This window comes from Mesoplodon mirus (genome assembly GCF_964341445.2).
Source record: "Mesoplodon mirus genome assembly, chromosome: 14".
Taxonomy (NCBI): domain Eukaryota; kingdom Metazoa; phylum Chordata; class Mammalia; order Artiodactyla; family Ziphiidae; genus Mesoplodon; species Mesoplodon mirus.
The window spans coordinates 70932659-70949200 of NC_138990.1; the positions used below are offsets into that span (position 1 = coordinate 70932659).

General features: G+C 39.8%; 1 protein-coding gene and 1 long non-coding RNA gene across 3 annotated transcripts in view; one reads left to right on the forward strand and one right to left on the reverse strand.

Moving 5' to 3' along the window:
* Positions 1-6137, reverse strand: part of PPP4R3B (protein phosphatase 4 regulatory subunit 3B) — a 67744-nt gene extending 61607 nt beyond the window's left edge. The window contains exons 1-2 of one of the 2 annotated variants that reach the window (XM_082643144.1): positions 5579-6137; positions 4190-4245 (exon numbers count right to left, since the gene is read on the reverse strand). In XM_082643144.1, coding sequence (XP_082499270.1) covers positions 4190-4245; positions 5579-5720 — 198 coding nt within the window. In that variant the 5' untranslated portion in view covers positions 5721-6137. The remainder of the gene's footprint in view (positions 1-4189; positions 4246-5578) is intronic. The other variant, XM_082643143.1, reaches the window with a different exon arrangement.
* A 192-nt stretch (positions 6138-6329) lies between these two features.
* Positions 6330-16542, forward strand: part of LOC309815244 — a 209443-nt gene continuing 199230 nt past the window's right edge. The window contains exon 1 of the long non-coding RNA XR_014295824.1: positions 6330-6434. This is a non-coding gene — a long non-coding RNA (uncharacterized lncRNA). The remainder of the gene's footprint in view (positions 6435-16542) is intronic.

Consider the following 16542-nt stretch of genomic DNA (forward strand, 5'->3'; position numbering starts at 1 on the left):
GGTGCGAGAGACTTCATAAACACCTTCTGATTTTTAACAATGTGAATGTATTACCTATTCAAAATAAATAACCTTTTGTTTTTTAAATAAACAAGTCTCCAACCCAACGATAAATGTAACCTTGCTTTCTCCTCAACTTCCCAGTTTCTGGAGAGAACCACCATTTTTGTGGCCCCAAGGCTCAAAAACACTACTACTAGTGACCTTTGATTCCTTGTTTTTCATATTTAATCATTCACCAAATCTTCCAGCACTTTCTTGAAAATGTACTGGAGTTCTTTTCCTTCTTTCCAATTCCATTTTCTACACTGGAACAGACTTTCATTTTCTTGATCTGAATTATTGCAAAGGTCTTGCTACCTGAAGTTCTTCTGTTTCGCTCCCTACCTCCAATTCATTATTCATGACATTGCCACACCGGCTTCCTAAACACAGTATCACTTTCATGTTAGGCTCCTACTCAAGAACCTATAATGGCTCCCTTTTGTTTAGCAAACCAAGCTCTCAAATAAGAAACCTCTTAGGCTTAATAATAGAAACCAAATAGGCTTAATAATGCCTTTTGTGTCAGGTGTACTATTTCTTTCCCGATCACAGTTCCTTCAGCAGACACCACCAAGGAGAATGAAGTTTTTCTCAATGACTGGCTCAAATCACTCTCTCCTTTCTCTAATTTTCTACTGCCCAAGTCTGTGGAATAAAGTTACTTTTCATAGTATTTTGTGTTGGTGCATACCTGCTATATAATCTCAATTAAGAAACTTAACCTTTCTATTCCTTAAGTTGCCTTATCTGTGAAATGCTTTCATGGACTCTTGATGAGGACTGGGTTAAAGCACTTTATCAGCTATCTTATTACTATTCTGTAACTGTTTCACTTGTTATGTATTATCTCCCAATAAAACCCAGGATGAGGACTTCCTTATACATCTCTCCCAAACCCAATTAACACAAAATTGTGCTTAATATAAAAGGTATACACCCTATGAGTCTGCTTTTGATTTAGTCAAGTGGGATTGATTCTACTGATAAATAACTTAGAATTTTGACACATGTATCAGGCACTTTATTCTATGTTACGCTGTACAATCATTGTCTTTTCTTTCTAACAGTGTTTATTTAAATACTTCATAAGTTTATTGGCTCCTTTAGGTTAAGTATATCTTCTTCCCATTAACTATCAATACTTCGATATTGCCCACAGTAAGCAAAGAAAGTGATGTGAATCAATGATTTCCTATTGATATTGAGTCACTTGACATTAAACTCAACTCATTCTAACTTATTTTGAACCCACAATTCAGTACTTAGCTCATTTTAGAACTGTAATGTTAAAAGAAGAATGTTAAATATTCCTCTCTGTATTTATTCAATGAATTTTTTAAAATTAATTTTTATTGGCATAGTTGCTTTACAATGTTGTGTTAGTTTCTACCGCACAGCAAAGTGAATCAGCTATACGTATACATACATCTCCTCTTTTTTGGATTTCCTTCCCATTTAGGTCGCCACAGAGGACCGAGTAGAGTTCCCTGTGTTATAGAGTAGGTTCTCATTATACTCAATGTATTTTAATGTAGCAAAATTTCCTATAAACTATGAATGTCTCATTAACTCACTCAAGGCTTTTTTTAAAAATTAAAAACCCACTAATGATCAATATATTTCATATAAATTTTAGAAATAAGTAATTTTCTAGACTAATTTATTGAATACTTAAATGATGACATTTAAAAAAAGGTAATTCTAATGAACATAGAAAAATATCAGCGTGTTTGGAAATCCCAATTTGTGTAACCTGGTAAAAAGGCAAACTGAAAAAGATTTTGGTGAAACAAACACATCTATTACAAAGAAAATAAGTCTAGCATAACTCCTATATAGCTCTTTGATTTCTATTAGAAAAGTGCAGTCTATTTAAACAATAAAGAAAATAAAACAACTGACTCCATTTACACAGGTTTTTCATTCTTATACACAAAGCTTTTCCAGAGTATTCTCATTGCCAAAGAGTTCTCTTAAGCTTTAATGTTATTTAGTAAAAGTACCTCAATTAAGGAAAAAGATATTTTTAAAAAGTCCTAATAGTATATTATTTAAAAGTAATTAATTACAAAAAAACATTTCCCCAATGGCATAAAATTTTTTAAAATATTTTTCTCCTGCAATACTTAAATTTTCTAGCAGAGTAACATGACACACAAAGTTATGTCCCAAAGTTCCTAAAAATATTCACAGAACCACTGTGTAATTCTGGACTAACGATGGGGGATTATTTTATACACAAACCTCCGCTATAATGTGATCTTTCTAGTTAAAACAACAGCTAAAGGATCTTGTATACAATTTGAGAAGATTCCATAACTTAACTAATTTTTAGGGAGTCACACTTAAGAAGACAGTTCCTGAGAATTATATTCATGCAGGTAGAAAAAAATGGTTACAGATATTGGTATTCCTTTCCCCCCAAAGCAAGCAAACAAAAAAACAAACCAAAAGTGGCTATCTGGTAAAAGTCAGTACAAAGACAGAGAGTAACCATCTGCCTGGCTGACTTAGAAATTAAATTTACTTAAATTTACCTTAAAACATCTAAGGTATAGGAAACAACTTCAGGTGTTCAATACAGAACAAATGTTTGATTCTCCATCAAAAAAGACATATTTTCTTAGCAAAGGAAAAAACCATTAACTGAATATGGAAAATTTAAAAAATATTTCAGAGTACTAAGAATGCACTGTATACATAAAACAACTGTTTTAAAAGTAAGACTTTTACTAATAATGCACTGTGCAATAGATGTAATTTCATTCCTTCAAGTGTGAAGTATTTGTTTCTGAGCATCTAAATTTTCATTGACCTTGAAGAAAGTAGGCACTGATGATGCAAGTATAATTAATTTATCTTTTCCTTCAAATTATTTATCTTTTCCTTCAAAAACTTCTGCCATATTCACTTTACACACTCCACACACAAAAAAGCTGGAAAATAATTTATCTTTTTCTCCAAAAATCTCTGCCATGTTCACTTTACACACAGAACACACACAAAAAGACCCTAGAAATAATCCAAATGTCTAACAATAGGTGTATATCATATATTATACAGTGTTTTAAAGAATGTCCAACTAAATCTACATTAACATGAACAAATCTTCAAAGTAACTTTGAGTGAAAAATGAAAGTTGCAGAGTACATGTAAGAATAGGAGATCAATTGTGTTAAGTTTAAAAACACACAAAAGACTACATATTATTTATGGATACATACATATGCAGAAAAGGTATAAAGGCATGTACAGAAATAATACACATTAACTTCAGAATAGTGGTTACCTATAGGGAGGGTGGAGAATGGATAGAATGAGATGGGTACAAAGGGAGTTTTAATTGTATCCACAATGTTCAACACTACAAAAAGATTTGAAAGAAATATGGTATAATGTTAACATTGTTAAATTTGGTGGTTTTACACAGACACTCATTATATTATTCGCTGTACTTCTCAATTTTGGAATCTTTCATAATAAAAATGAAAACATTCACAGGATAAAGGAAAAGTTGAATCACTGCAGCCATTTCCAGACTAGACAATTAGCACACTAAAACACAACACAGGTTTTCTTTTCCCAAATAAGACAGTAAGTATCAACAGAAAACATTGCATAATAGTCAGTGTACACTTTCATGAACTATCCATTGGTTATTATATTAAAAATATACAACAATTGAAGAACAGGATTAAGTGCTTCTACTTCAAAAGCTTTATCTTTGCATGAGTCAAAGGATCCACTTTCACACCGCAAACAGGCTTTCCTTGCTTTAAAGAGTACCCCTTTGAATTTTCTTTTATGCCATTTCCTTTAAATGTGACTGAGAATAAAAGGCTTAGTGTACAGGGTATAGAAGATACCTGGCTAACTGCAGTTAAATAAGACTAATGAATACTTCGTATTCCAATATAAACTAACAGTGGCTCAATTCAAAGATAATAAATTACTTCCAGAACAAAAGCTTTCACTTTTCAGTTTGAAACTTTTAACCTGCAAGGGAAATACATATAGCCTGTAATTCTGTTTACCATCCATGTTTGGTTTTTTTTTGGTCAGAAAAGCTTCCCCATCTTTGTCAGATTAATACTTCCTTGATCACAGATGAAGTCTTTCAAATTAAAGATAAACAACTACTTGCCTGTTGTTTCTGATATGCAGTGTTTGGATTTATCTTTGATTCCAAGAGTAGTGATCCTGCAAGTTAAAAAAATAATATTTATAAGTTTCAATTTAAAAAACACTGAATAAAACATCAGAATACACATTAAAAAAACAACTTTTTTCTTCCCCCAGCAGGACATCTGAAGTAATCAAATGTATCTCAATTTACATTCTTCTCTCAAGATCCGGGCTTCATATTTAATGTAGAACATATCATCCTATCCCCATATACCCTTAAAGGAAAAAAATTCATCTAAGAACAACATTCAGACCAAGAATATGCGGAGACTAGATGACTTATTATAGTTTTATTGAAATGAAAAATTTAAGGTCTAAATGACCACCTGAAGCCAAATTTTTTTAACAAGGTTATTTTATTGCATTTCCAGTTTAACAAATAAAACAAATTACAAAGGACGACAACAGGGATTTAAGTACTTAGTACACAAATACAATATTGCAGTTATCCTTTTCTCCTTAAGAACAAAAAGCAGGACACCTCATGTAAAAATAAATGTCCGTGACTACTTAAAAAAAAAAGTGCAAGAGTAAAAGATATGTCAAAAATAAACCGAAGACTGCTATTTTTCTTTAATCTGCACATATCAGTTGCTCAAATCCAGCGATCAGATACAGTGAGGAAGGTGTTTTACTTAAGGCTGTACATTTTATAATTTTAAAATATTTCACGTAAGACTCGTACAATAAATCAACGAATACAAGTTTACAGTCTGCTCTAGTGTCCTAACTTGTTTTGGTTGTAAAGTATCCACTAGTTCACAGCACCTTCTACAAAGATAGCCTGGAGGGATCCCAGACTGAAGGTGTATGTACTTGTGCGTGCGTGTATCGTGGCAACAGTCTGCAATAACCCCAGGAAATAGGTGCATTTTGGTTTTCCCCAGCACCTGTCGACTGTGGCAAATGGGGCTAGTTAGCAAAATCAGTTTAAAAAAAAAAAAAGAAAGTTAAGCTTCACTAAACCTTTTGTACCAGGCGTATAATGGGATAAGAAAATAAAGGGGGACGGGAAGGGTTAGTTCCCTAGAACAAGATCACTACCTTGTTTCTCATGACTTTCTCTCTTCTCTCTCACACTCTTTCCCCCACCTCTTTAAGAGGCGAGACTGGAGAGGAAGGGGTCAAAGGTTTAACAAGGAGAGGAGGCGGGGGAACAGAGAATCGGCGTTCGACTGAGGATAAATCCCGACAAAGTAGTTTGTCTTCACCGTACTGAAGTGCAGACAGAAAGCCAGTGCGCTGTCCCAAGCGGTGGCAGTAACAGTACTCGGCCCAAGGCCTAAACCCCAAGGCTGTGCCCAAATCGGAGGCATGGTCCCCTATCCTACGGTTCCAATAACCTTACCGTCGGACTCTGCCCGAACCAGCAGCGACATTCCCTTGAGCTCCTCCACATAGGTGGAGGAGACGTGCCCGGTGCCTCGGTCGTCCCATTGCCGGTCTTCGTTCAGGGTATAAACCTTCACTCGCCGCCGCGTATCCGACATGGTGGCTGCTGTCCCCACAGCTCCAGCCGCCGCCTCCTTGCTCACCTCGTCCGCGCCCCTCACTCTAGAGAGACGGTAGCGGCGGTGGCGGCAGCGGCGGTGGCGGCAGCGGCGGCGGCGGCTCCGGAGAGGCCCGAGTTCACCATGGCTCCCAAGGTTCAGCCGCGGGAAGGGGCAACAAGAACCACTGAGACCTTTCCGCCCGGAGTCCCGGTTACCTCTCACTTCACCCCCGCACACACCCACCCTCCCCACCCTTTGCCCCCCAGAGCTCGCTCGCTCTCTCGCCGCCGCCGCCGCCGCGGTAACTACTACAGATCCGCCATCTTGTAACCCGATTCTCTCTGCCTTTCTCTTCCTCCTCCAGCAAGCTCGCACGGGCTGTCCTAGCAGGGGCTACGGCGGCCGACGAGTCCAACATGAGGCGCCTCCGTTTCTGCACGCACGGTGTTCTCGCGAGGCGGGGTACTGGACTGAGGAGGGTGGGTCTAAGTGCGACTTCCTCCTATCTCGGCCCCGCCTACTGCCATGAGATCTCGGTTGGGTGGGCGGTCCTTGCGAGCTCCTTGTCTCCGCAGGTGTCGCGAGAGTCCTCTCTGGGCAGGCGGCGGGCGCGGAGTCATGGATTCGGTTTCGTGCGGATTGCTGGCTTCACCCGGCGTGTGACGAGCCGTGGGATCCAGCTCTGTGGAAAACACAAAGCAAGCCTGGGAGGTACGCATCCTTGGACGGGACTCACCCTGAGCAAAAGGGAAGGAAATGTTCTCGCACTCCTTAATGGAAGCTCACCCTCTCAGCCTGTGAGAGAAAAACAGTTTAAACCTCTTTCTGTGAAGAGGTTAGCCCTTTAATGCGACCCGAACCCCCCTGAAACTCGCTATGGAGTCTGTTACAGTTAAGCATCTCCTCAGGAAGTGTCCTGTGCCTCTCCAGGAGATTGTAACATTGTACACAAGTGTATCGTTAGGCATTTGGTGGCTGGCCATTGAAAAGCATACTTTCCGCTTCATGAAAATACAGTGCCCTTCCCGTGTTTGTAACGTCGGAAAATAAGTCTTCAGATAAGTTTAGGGGAGTGGCAGTGAACTACTTTCCCAACACATCGAAGAGCACTGTTTCGATATTTTTGAGTTTCTCTTGCTGACATTTCTCGCGTTCTCTCTCGGGAGGTCTTATGCACTGAATAAGCGAGGGAGGAATTCTCTTGGCGTTCACGTTGTCAGACGTCACATTAAATGTCAAACATTGCGCGGTGGATACAAACCATGCACTGGGCCCCTGTTCGTTTTGGGTAGAATCCTTTTGTTCGTTTTTAAAGACAGTTTCAGCTTGTTGTGCCGCCAGCTTTTTACAACCCATTAGTCTGAAAGGCGTAAGTCAGGCGAGATGCACACGTTTTACCCTGCAGCGCATCTTGGGAGTTGTAGTCATTCCTTATCAATGGTGTTTTCAGAACGTGCTTATGTTTTGACCAGATCTTGTGGGTACACCCTTCCGCGGTACACTAAAACGTGAGACGTCTTACACAGAGCAGGCGCCTGATAAAAATTAAATTCTCGTTTCAACATCTGGATACATAGGATTTTTTAAAGTCTAAGTATACTTGGATTAAATAGTTATAATATACGTGGCAATAGAGCCCGTTAATTGCTGTGATTGATATGGACGAAATGCATTTTGAGCCCAGAGAAAATAACATTTCTGTCTCGGGTCAGAGAAGGCTTCACACAGATAACTTTTGAGGCACACTCAGATAACTTTTGGGCCTGATGATAGAGGATCCCTGAGTGGGAGTTTGGCTTGAAAGGTGTTCAAGGCTGTGGGGACCAGGTGAACAAAGTCATAATGTGTTACTGGCCTAAAAAAAAGTATAAATAAGTTATGTATTAAGTTAAAGGAATGAGAACTCTACAGAAGTCACTTTGACACCATACATGTTAAAAGTTTACTGTTCTACAAATAAGATCTAACTCTGGAAAAAATTGAAATAACAGGAGTCATTTCCTGTATTTATTCAATCATTCAGCAGATATTTGTTGAGCATATACTATGTGCTAGACATTGTTCTATACAGTGAATAAATAGAAAAAGTCCCTCTTTCATGGAGCTTACATTCTAGTGCAGGAAGACAGTAAACAAGTCTATGCCAGGTACTGATAAATGTGACCAAAAAAAAAAAAAAAAGAGTAGCAGAAGCTTAGAGAGTGAGTATGGGAAGGGTAATGGTGTCTATTGAGGGGAGGCAGTCTGCCATGCATTTCCCTAGGGGAAGGGAGAGCCAGAAAGCAGTAACTACAAGTACAAAGGCCTTGAGGCTGTAGCATGCTGAGTGAGTGAGAGGGATAGCAAGGAAACCAGTATGATTGGAGTGGAGTGAGAAAGGGGGGAAATGGTGGGAAATAAGGTTGAGAGTGGGGGAGAGGCTGTCTTGAAGGGCCTTGGGTTTTGCTTTGAATGAGTTGCAAATCCATTGGAGAGTTTTGAACTAAGGAGTGGAATGATCTGAACAGTGTTTCAAAGCATCCCTTCCACCTTACCCTTAGTATCCCTTGTGCTATACTCCCCAATATCTGAAATAAGGGAACAGAGTTAAACCCTCAGCGCTCATCTCTGCCCCTTGCTGGATCCTCAGGCACAGGTTCTTGTTTTTTTCTTGCCCTAGGTCACAGGGATTCTCTGTTTCTTCTGCAACAGGCCGACCTCTAACATTTGTAAGGTCCAGGACAAGCACACAAAAGGAAGACCATATACCATATGTCTAAAGATGTAAAAATTTTAAATCAAGCTATTAAACAAAATATATTTTCTTTTCCTACCTTTGGTATACCCTGAGAAATATATTTTCATATGGCCTGGAAACCAGATTCCAGATTCAAATCTAGAATTCTTGAACTCAGAGTTCCAGAGTCTCCCTTTGGCTCCTGAAGTCCTTAGCCTGCCTTCTCTTCTCACACCTCAGCTCTGCCTGCACTTAGACAGCCCTCATGTGCACACAGAGGGTACCCCAGCCTTTATGTCCAAGCTCTGTCTATGTCTACTCTCCCTGAATGTAGTCACCCTTTGGCCACTCCTCAGGAGGACAGAATTTGGGAAGAGGACTGTGCAGACCCTGGGAGCAGGCTTAGCCTTTGGGGCAGGGAATTCCAGGGTGCCCAGAGCATGGTCTAGAAAGGGAAGAGTGGGTTCCAAGTGGACACATCCCTTGGTTTCATGGACTTCTCATCCCATGGAGAGAAACATAGAGGGCCAGAACAGGATTCTCCAAGACACACTGAAGGCAGTAATGCACTGCAACAATGTGTATTCCCCAGCAAAGGTTTTCTTCAGGCAAGTTCCACTCCAAGGGTTGAGATAGATTTCTATATCTGTATATGTAACATTTATACCTACCATCTTTTTTTTTAAACACAAATAATGGAATACCGTACATACTGTTGTACTAATGTACCCTAGTTTATTTAAACCATTTTTTTCTCTCTCTATATATGTCATTTCCAATAGTGCGTAATTTCAAACAATAAATGATTGTACAGAAGTTGTTTTATGTGTGCCAATATATGCGTAGGTTAAATTCCTAGAGTAGGGTTTTACAGTTTTGGCACCACTGACATTTTGGGCTGGATAATTCTTTGTTGTGAGAGGCTGTTCTGTGCATTACAGGATGATTAGCAGCATTCCTGGCTTCTAGCCACCAGACGCCAGTAGTATTGCACCCCATACTCCTGTTGTGATAATCAAAATTATCTCCCATCATTGCCAAATGTCGCTTGAGGGCACATTACACTTTTTAATTCTTGAGGATTAAAAAATATAGTAATCTCTACAGAGTAAACTGGGTTCTCAGTCTTATTGACTCGTGTCCTTGAAATGTGAGGCTTTCTGTTTTTACCCTTCCTAATTCTGTTCTATGTTTTTGTGAAAAAGTTTTATGAAAGTTGTTTTGCTATATTCATTCATTTTTTTCCTTGAGGTGATTAATCTTTTTTTAATAAATTTTATTTATTTATTTATTTATTTTTGGCTGCGTTGGGTCTTTGTTGCTGTGCGCAGGCTTTCTCTAGTTGTGGCGAGCAGGGGCTACTCTTCATTGCGGTGCGTGGGCTTCCCATCGTGGCAGCTTCCCTTGTTGCGGAGCAAGGGCTCTAGGCACGTGGGCTTCAGTAGTTGTGGCACGTGGGCCCAGTAGTTGTGGCACGTGGGCTCAGTAGTTGTAGCTCACGGGCTCTAGAGTGCAGGCTCAGTAGTTGTGGTGCACGGACTTAGTTGCTCCGTGACATGTGGGATCTTCCCAGACCAGGGCTCGAACCCATATCCCCTGCATTGGCAGGCGGATTCTTAACTACTGCACCGCCAGGGAAGCCCGAGGTGCTTAATCGTTAAGGCCTTCTCCATTTAAATAAGTCATCAAAACTGATAACCTACATCCTCTTCAGCTACATTCCTATTTTTCTTCCCCTTTTCAGCCAGACTGTTCAAGGGTTAAAGTTGTTTATACTCCCTACATTTCCTCACCTCACCACTCACTCCTTAATTGAACCTATCTATTGTGGTTTCCATCACCCAGCCCTCACCAAAAAGATCTTGATAAACTCACTAAAGACATCTTTGTTGATAATGCCAATGGACATTTTTCAACCCATTTTACTTGATCTAAGTTAAACCTGACACTTATTTGTCTGAACTTCCTTCTTTCCAGTCATCTCATGATGACTCCTGCTTTATCCTTCAGATGTCACCACAATTATCACTTACGTAGAAGAGCCTTCCTTGACTTCCTTGACTAGGTCAAATCCCCATGGAACCAAAAAACCCAATTCACATTGATTTAAATGATAAGACAATTTATTGGCTCATGTGAATAGAAAGTCTGAAGATAAGATGAACCTCAGGGTTGATTTAATTGAATGACTCAAGAGTATCAGTGAGAACTTGATTTTCTTCTGGCTCTCAATTCTATTTTCTGCTCTGCCAAATCCATCCTAAGGCTGATTCCTTTTGTATCTTAAGATGGTAGCCAAGAGCTCCCAAGGCTTCATAGTTCTTCATCCACATCAAAAGAGTTTCTTCCCATATCCCCAGTTGCATTGTGATTATACTAACTTAGGTCACATGCCCACTCCTGAACCTAGAGTTTTGTGGTCTAGGGAATGTCATGTACTGGACTGGCTGAGGCAAATCAGGGCCCATGCTTGTAGTTGCGGGTGGGGTTAGTCTGACCCAAATCCCATGTATGTTACACTATGTGATATGGGTAAAGTAGATGCTAGGAAGACAACCAGAGTATTCATTTTATCTTCCTATTACACACTTATAGCACCATGCTCCCCTCCATTGTAGCATCTGTCATACTTGTAGCTTTATATTTATTTGTATGAGTTTTTATTAATAACTGTCTCCACATGTAGATGAAAAATTTTCATGAGTCCAGGGAGTATGTTTTTCTCACCATTGCATCTCTGGTACCTAGCATCTCATTCTTCTGAGGTGGTAGGTGGCAGTGTTACAAGGGCGTGTATGGGTATGAGTGTGTGTGGGTGTGTATGGGTATGAGTGTGTGTGTGTGTGTGTGTGTGTAGGGATGGTAGTCCTTTGGTTATGTGGGTTTGGGAAGTGGAGTCAGGCATATAGCCCCTCTCTGTATAGACTTTTACCTTGCCCTCAAATTCTCACCCCTGATCCTTTGATTTTTTTTTTTTTTTTTTTGTGGAGATAATTTGTTCTCTTTTCTTATCTGATCACCTCTGGGGTCATACAGATTGTGACTTCCTCTGTTCTGCTAAATTTACCACTGCTCTTCTATTTGCTTGTTATGCAACCAACATTTATTAAAATCTCTTGTCTGCTATTGTCTCTTTTGTTTGCCCTTTGGACTCTACTTTTTAAAAAAAATTATTTAACTGTGTTGTTAACTTTCCATGTTTAACCAAGGTATTCTGTCATGTTTTTATGGCTTTTTAATGTTTAGTTCTCTAATCCACTTGAGATTTTTTGTATATATGAAGTAGGATGTCAACTTAAAATTTTCCCTCCCACTGGAGAGCCAACTGTTAACATCATTTATAGATGAAATAATTTGAAATGCTATTTAAATCATATTCTGTATTAAATTCACAGACACACACACATATACACACATATATCTAGATTTGAGTCTGAATTCACTATTTTTCCATTGTTTTATTTGGCCAACTCTAGTATGACAGTTAATTGCTATAGTTTTTTTTTTTTTTTTTTTTTTTTTTTGCGGTACGCGGGCCTCTCACTGTTGTGGCCTCTCCCGCTGCGGAGCACAGGCTCCGGACGCGCAGGCTCAGCAGCCATGGCTCACGGGCCTAGCCACTCCGCGGCATGTGGGATCTTCCCGGGCCGGGTCACGAACCCATGTCCCCTGCATCGGCAGGCGGACTCTCAACCACTGCGCCACCAGGGAAGCCCTGCTATAGTTTTATAGTTTGATTTTTGGTTGGTGTGGTGGCCTTAAAGTGCACCACTCTGATCTCCTTAAAGAGAACCTACTCTGGGGAACATAGTTATCTGACAGCAAGCTGCCTTTTGGGCTCCACCATTATGTTTGTGCCACAGATATCTCCAGCTGCTCCCAGCCAGTGACTCAGCACAGCAGGGATATAAAACTTGTCCTTTCTTGTCCAAAGCAGAACTCCTCTAATGGCAACTTTGGCTTGGGGAATTTAACAGCCAGGATGAGACTTTCTTGGAAATATACTAGTCTGAAGCTCCACCCAGTATTTCCTTCCCTTCCTCCTTTTACAGAGGTCAGACTTGCACTATGGTCTGCAGGCTCTTCCTGTCAATTCCTGAGCCCACCTATTTTATCCATCACAGACATTTCCCCCAATTCATATCTTGCATGTCTGATCCCTTCTTGGCATCTGCTTCTCTGAGGACCAGAACTGACATAGGTGATACAGGGAGTGATGTCAGAAATCAGACAGTAAGATGGGGTTTGGGGAATGGTTTACTTAGTCCCTGGCACAAGGTGGCCATTTGACTGCTGATTTCACACGTAGTGACCTAGGAAAACATCCTAAAAGGGGTGAATGCTGTTGCCTATTCAACAGTTCAGGATTTGAAAGATATGGGAGAAACAATGCTTATGAGGAGAGCAGAGGCGGCCAATTAAGTTGCACTACTCCCTTGCAGAGGGCTAATGAATTGAGGGCACTTAATGCACAATTAAAAAGTACATTTGGGAGCCAGGGGGGCTCTTTGGTCTTCATAAAGTGGCCCTTATTCCCTGCAGTGAAAAACAGATATGGGACTTGACAGTTACAGAGCTCTAAAGATATTTGAATGCTCAGCCTAGGGAGGTTTGCTATGCAGCTAGGGCCCTGGCTGGGAAAGCCTGAAGCTTTGAAACATGGGATGGGTGCCCATATTTTGGTTCTGTAGATATCCCTGGATCCTCAGGGACTGCAGAAGTGGCTTATAACTCCTAGTAAGAGATAACGCTTACCCCTTTCAGAAAGACCTCCTCCATAGTTGCTCCCATTTCTTCTCCTAGCTGAGAGGCTATGGTAACTAGGGTTAAATCTGGTTGCAGTATTTAACTGCATTTGACTGCTGATTTCACAGGTAGTGACTGGGGACTGCTTTGCCTGATAAGGAAGGAGATTACACACCGAAGGGACTGAAATAATATGCTAGCATGTACTAGCAGGAGCTGGAGGAGTACGCTTGGGACTGGATTTTTAGGGTGCTTGATCAAGGGGGCTGGAGATTAAGACTGAATAATCAAGACCTCATTGACTTTGGGACTGAAGATTTAACCCTGGTAAGGACCACAGGGGATGGGGCAAACTCACTGCTGGTGTAGCTCCGTGAAGCCTGGAAAAAGTGAGAGAAGTGGAAATGAGCTCATACCACGGCAACATTTGACCGCTATTTATTTTGGCAAACATATGTGGCCACTGCTCGCTTATTAGTTCTAACGAATTGTTTTATAACAATTTAAAGTGTTTTTTAGATGATCATCTGCAAATGTTTCTGTTCTTCTCCACCTCTGTTTAATCTCATCACATTGATTAGGACCTTAGAACACTGATGAGAGTAATAGTGGTGATTCTTGTTTTGTTCCTGACTTTAATGGCAACATCTGCAGTGTTGTATACATGTTCTTAATTTCTGATAGATACCACTTGCCAAGTTAAGGACGTTTCCTAATATTCTAAATTCTCTAGGAAGTGTACATCGAATTATATAAGTTGACTCTTTCACATCTGGTTATTATATGGATTTCTCTATAATTCATTATAGAGATTATATGCTTACCCATTCTTGCATTCCTATAGAACTACTTGGTCCTAATAGCTATTGCCAATATTTTATTAAGATAATTTATCTGTTTTCATAAATGATAATGGCCTACATATTTTTATACTTTAAAAAAATATCATCTCTTCTAATTTATGAGTCCTTGGCAATTGCATTAAATTTTAGGGTCAATATCAAAATTGTAACCAACTATGCAGTTTTGGTTTTCATGAGACATTGGGTATTCTTCAGTGTTTCCCAACACATGCAGGATAAAGTGTAGAGTCCTAAGTCTAATATTCGAAACCCCTCTACAATCTGACCTCTATTTACTGTCTTCTTTATCCAGTGATAAAACTGTTCCACTCCACAGGCAGCCTTTCCCTTTATAATCATCCTTTAAAGCCCAGCTCAAATATCACCTCTCCATAATGAAGTCCTATTCAAATTCCACTTCTTAGAAACTTTCAATTTTTCTTCCAGTTAGAATTAACCTATTCTTTTCCTTTTTATGACTTTTTTAAAACCTTTACTAGACTGCTCATCAGTCTGCCTTTCATAAATTATTGACTCTATATTAGAGTATATATAAGTCTCAGAAGGAAACAAACTATTCCATCATTTAGTACTGTGCTCATAGTAGGTAGTTTTAATTACCTTTAAATTAATTTTGTAAATTTCAGACTTATTTTGAAACTTGTTGCAGTGATTTGAGATATGCTTGAGATGGTAAAACTGGAGTTTTTTTTTTTTTTTTTTGCGGTACGCGGGCCTCTCACTGTGTGGCCTCTCCCAGGCTCCGGAGGCGCAGGCTCAGCGGCCATGGCTCACGGGCCTAGCCGCTCCGTGGCATGTGGGATCTTCCCGGACCGGGGCACGAACCCACATCCCCTGCATCGGCAGGCGGACTCTCAACCACTGCGCCACCATGGAAGTCCTGGAGTTGTTTTAATTATCTCTGCAAAAGTCACTTATGCCCCAACTGCTTTCTAGGATATTAAAGTGAATATCCAACCAATATGTTGGTTGGTGACTTCATACTCATATTTAACAAGTCAGAAATCTTTCTCTTCAAAACTACTTTGCCCCCTCAGGTTTACTATTCATGTCACAGATCCTACTGTCTTCACAATGCTCAGGCTGAAATCCTCAGTCCTAACTGCTTCTTTTTCTTCCAACTACATCCCCTTGTGAGTTAATCTAAGTCTATCCATTTTCTTTTTACATTTGTTTTGCAGTATCTTGGTATTGGCTCAGTCCATTTTTCCTGAACATTCTCCCTTCCCAAGGAGTGAGCCCTTGAGAATTCTCTGACTAGTTGCTTGCACCAAGTTTAGGGTTATCAGATTTAGCAAACAAAAATACAGGATACCCAGTTAAATTTGAATTTCAAACAAACAAGGAATATTTTTTTAAAATATAAGTATATCCCAAATATTGCATGGGCCATAGTACACTGAATATGTTTACCTGAAATTCCAGTTTCACTTAGCATTCTGTTGTTTTATCTGGCAATCCTAATCAGGTTTGACACCTTTCTCAAGCTGAACCTATCGTTTTCTCCTCCAGAAGTTGAACTCAGAGACAAGTAACTTCCTGTGGGATAGCCATCTTTTGTCCCATGATATGAAAATACGTTTGCATAGAAGAAAAAAGCTGTTATATGGAAAGCAGCACAAATGAGAGGCCATGAGACTCCATAGGTAGGGAGAACTGTCTTAGTTCCTGATAACTTGACAGTCCTGGTTCAAGTCCGCCATAGGGAGTGTGACTTGCCTTCTGTGAAATAAATTCATGGCCCTGTGATAAAATTCCCCCATTGCTTTAGCTTAACTTAGATTGGTTTCTGTCCCTTGATACCAAGACACATTCTCTTTTCCATTTATGCTGCCTACCCACCCTAGTCTCTGATGAGCCTGGAATTTTGTAAAAGCTTTTTAAACTTTTACACAACTTCGGTATCTTCTTCTTCTTACAAGTAACCAGGCATATTCTTGCCAGATTAAATGCTTTAAAAATATCACCTTGCACTGGCTATCTCTTGTTTTATATTCTTTAATAAAAATTTGCTTTCTAATTCTGGTGAAGAACAGGCACAAGATTAAGGAGAAAAAGACTGAAATTGATTTATAGAAGGGAAAGGCTGCTGTATATTCTAGACATACAATACCAATAAAGTTGTTAGTCCCTTTATCTGGAATTTTCTTTCCCAAATAGCTGCACATCTTCTTCCACTTCATTCAGGTCTCTGCTCAAATGTCACCTACTCAGAGATGCTATTCTGGATTTTATCTAATATAGTACCTTTTTTTTTTTTTAAATCACTCTATCCCCTTACCCATTTGTTTTTCTTTAAAGAACCTACCACTATCTAAGATGTTGTATACTTGTTTCCATCCACTAGAATGTGAGCATTGGAACTTTATCTGTTTTGTTTACTGATGCATCTGCTGTACACATTATAGTACCTGGCACATAGTAAGTGTTGAATAAATGAATGCCATGCTTGGCTGAACTGAAGTGAGAAAGATACTGATGTTAGATCTAGAAA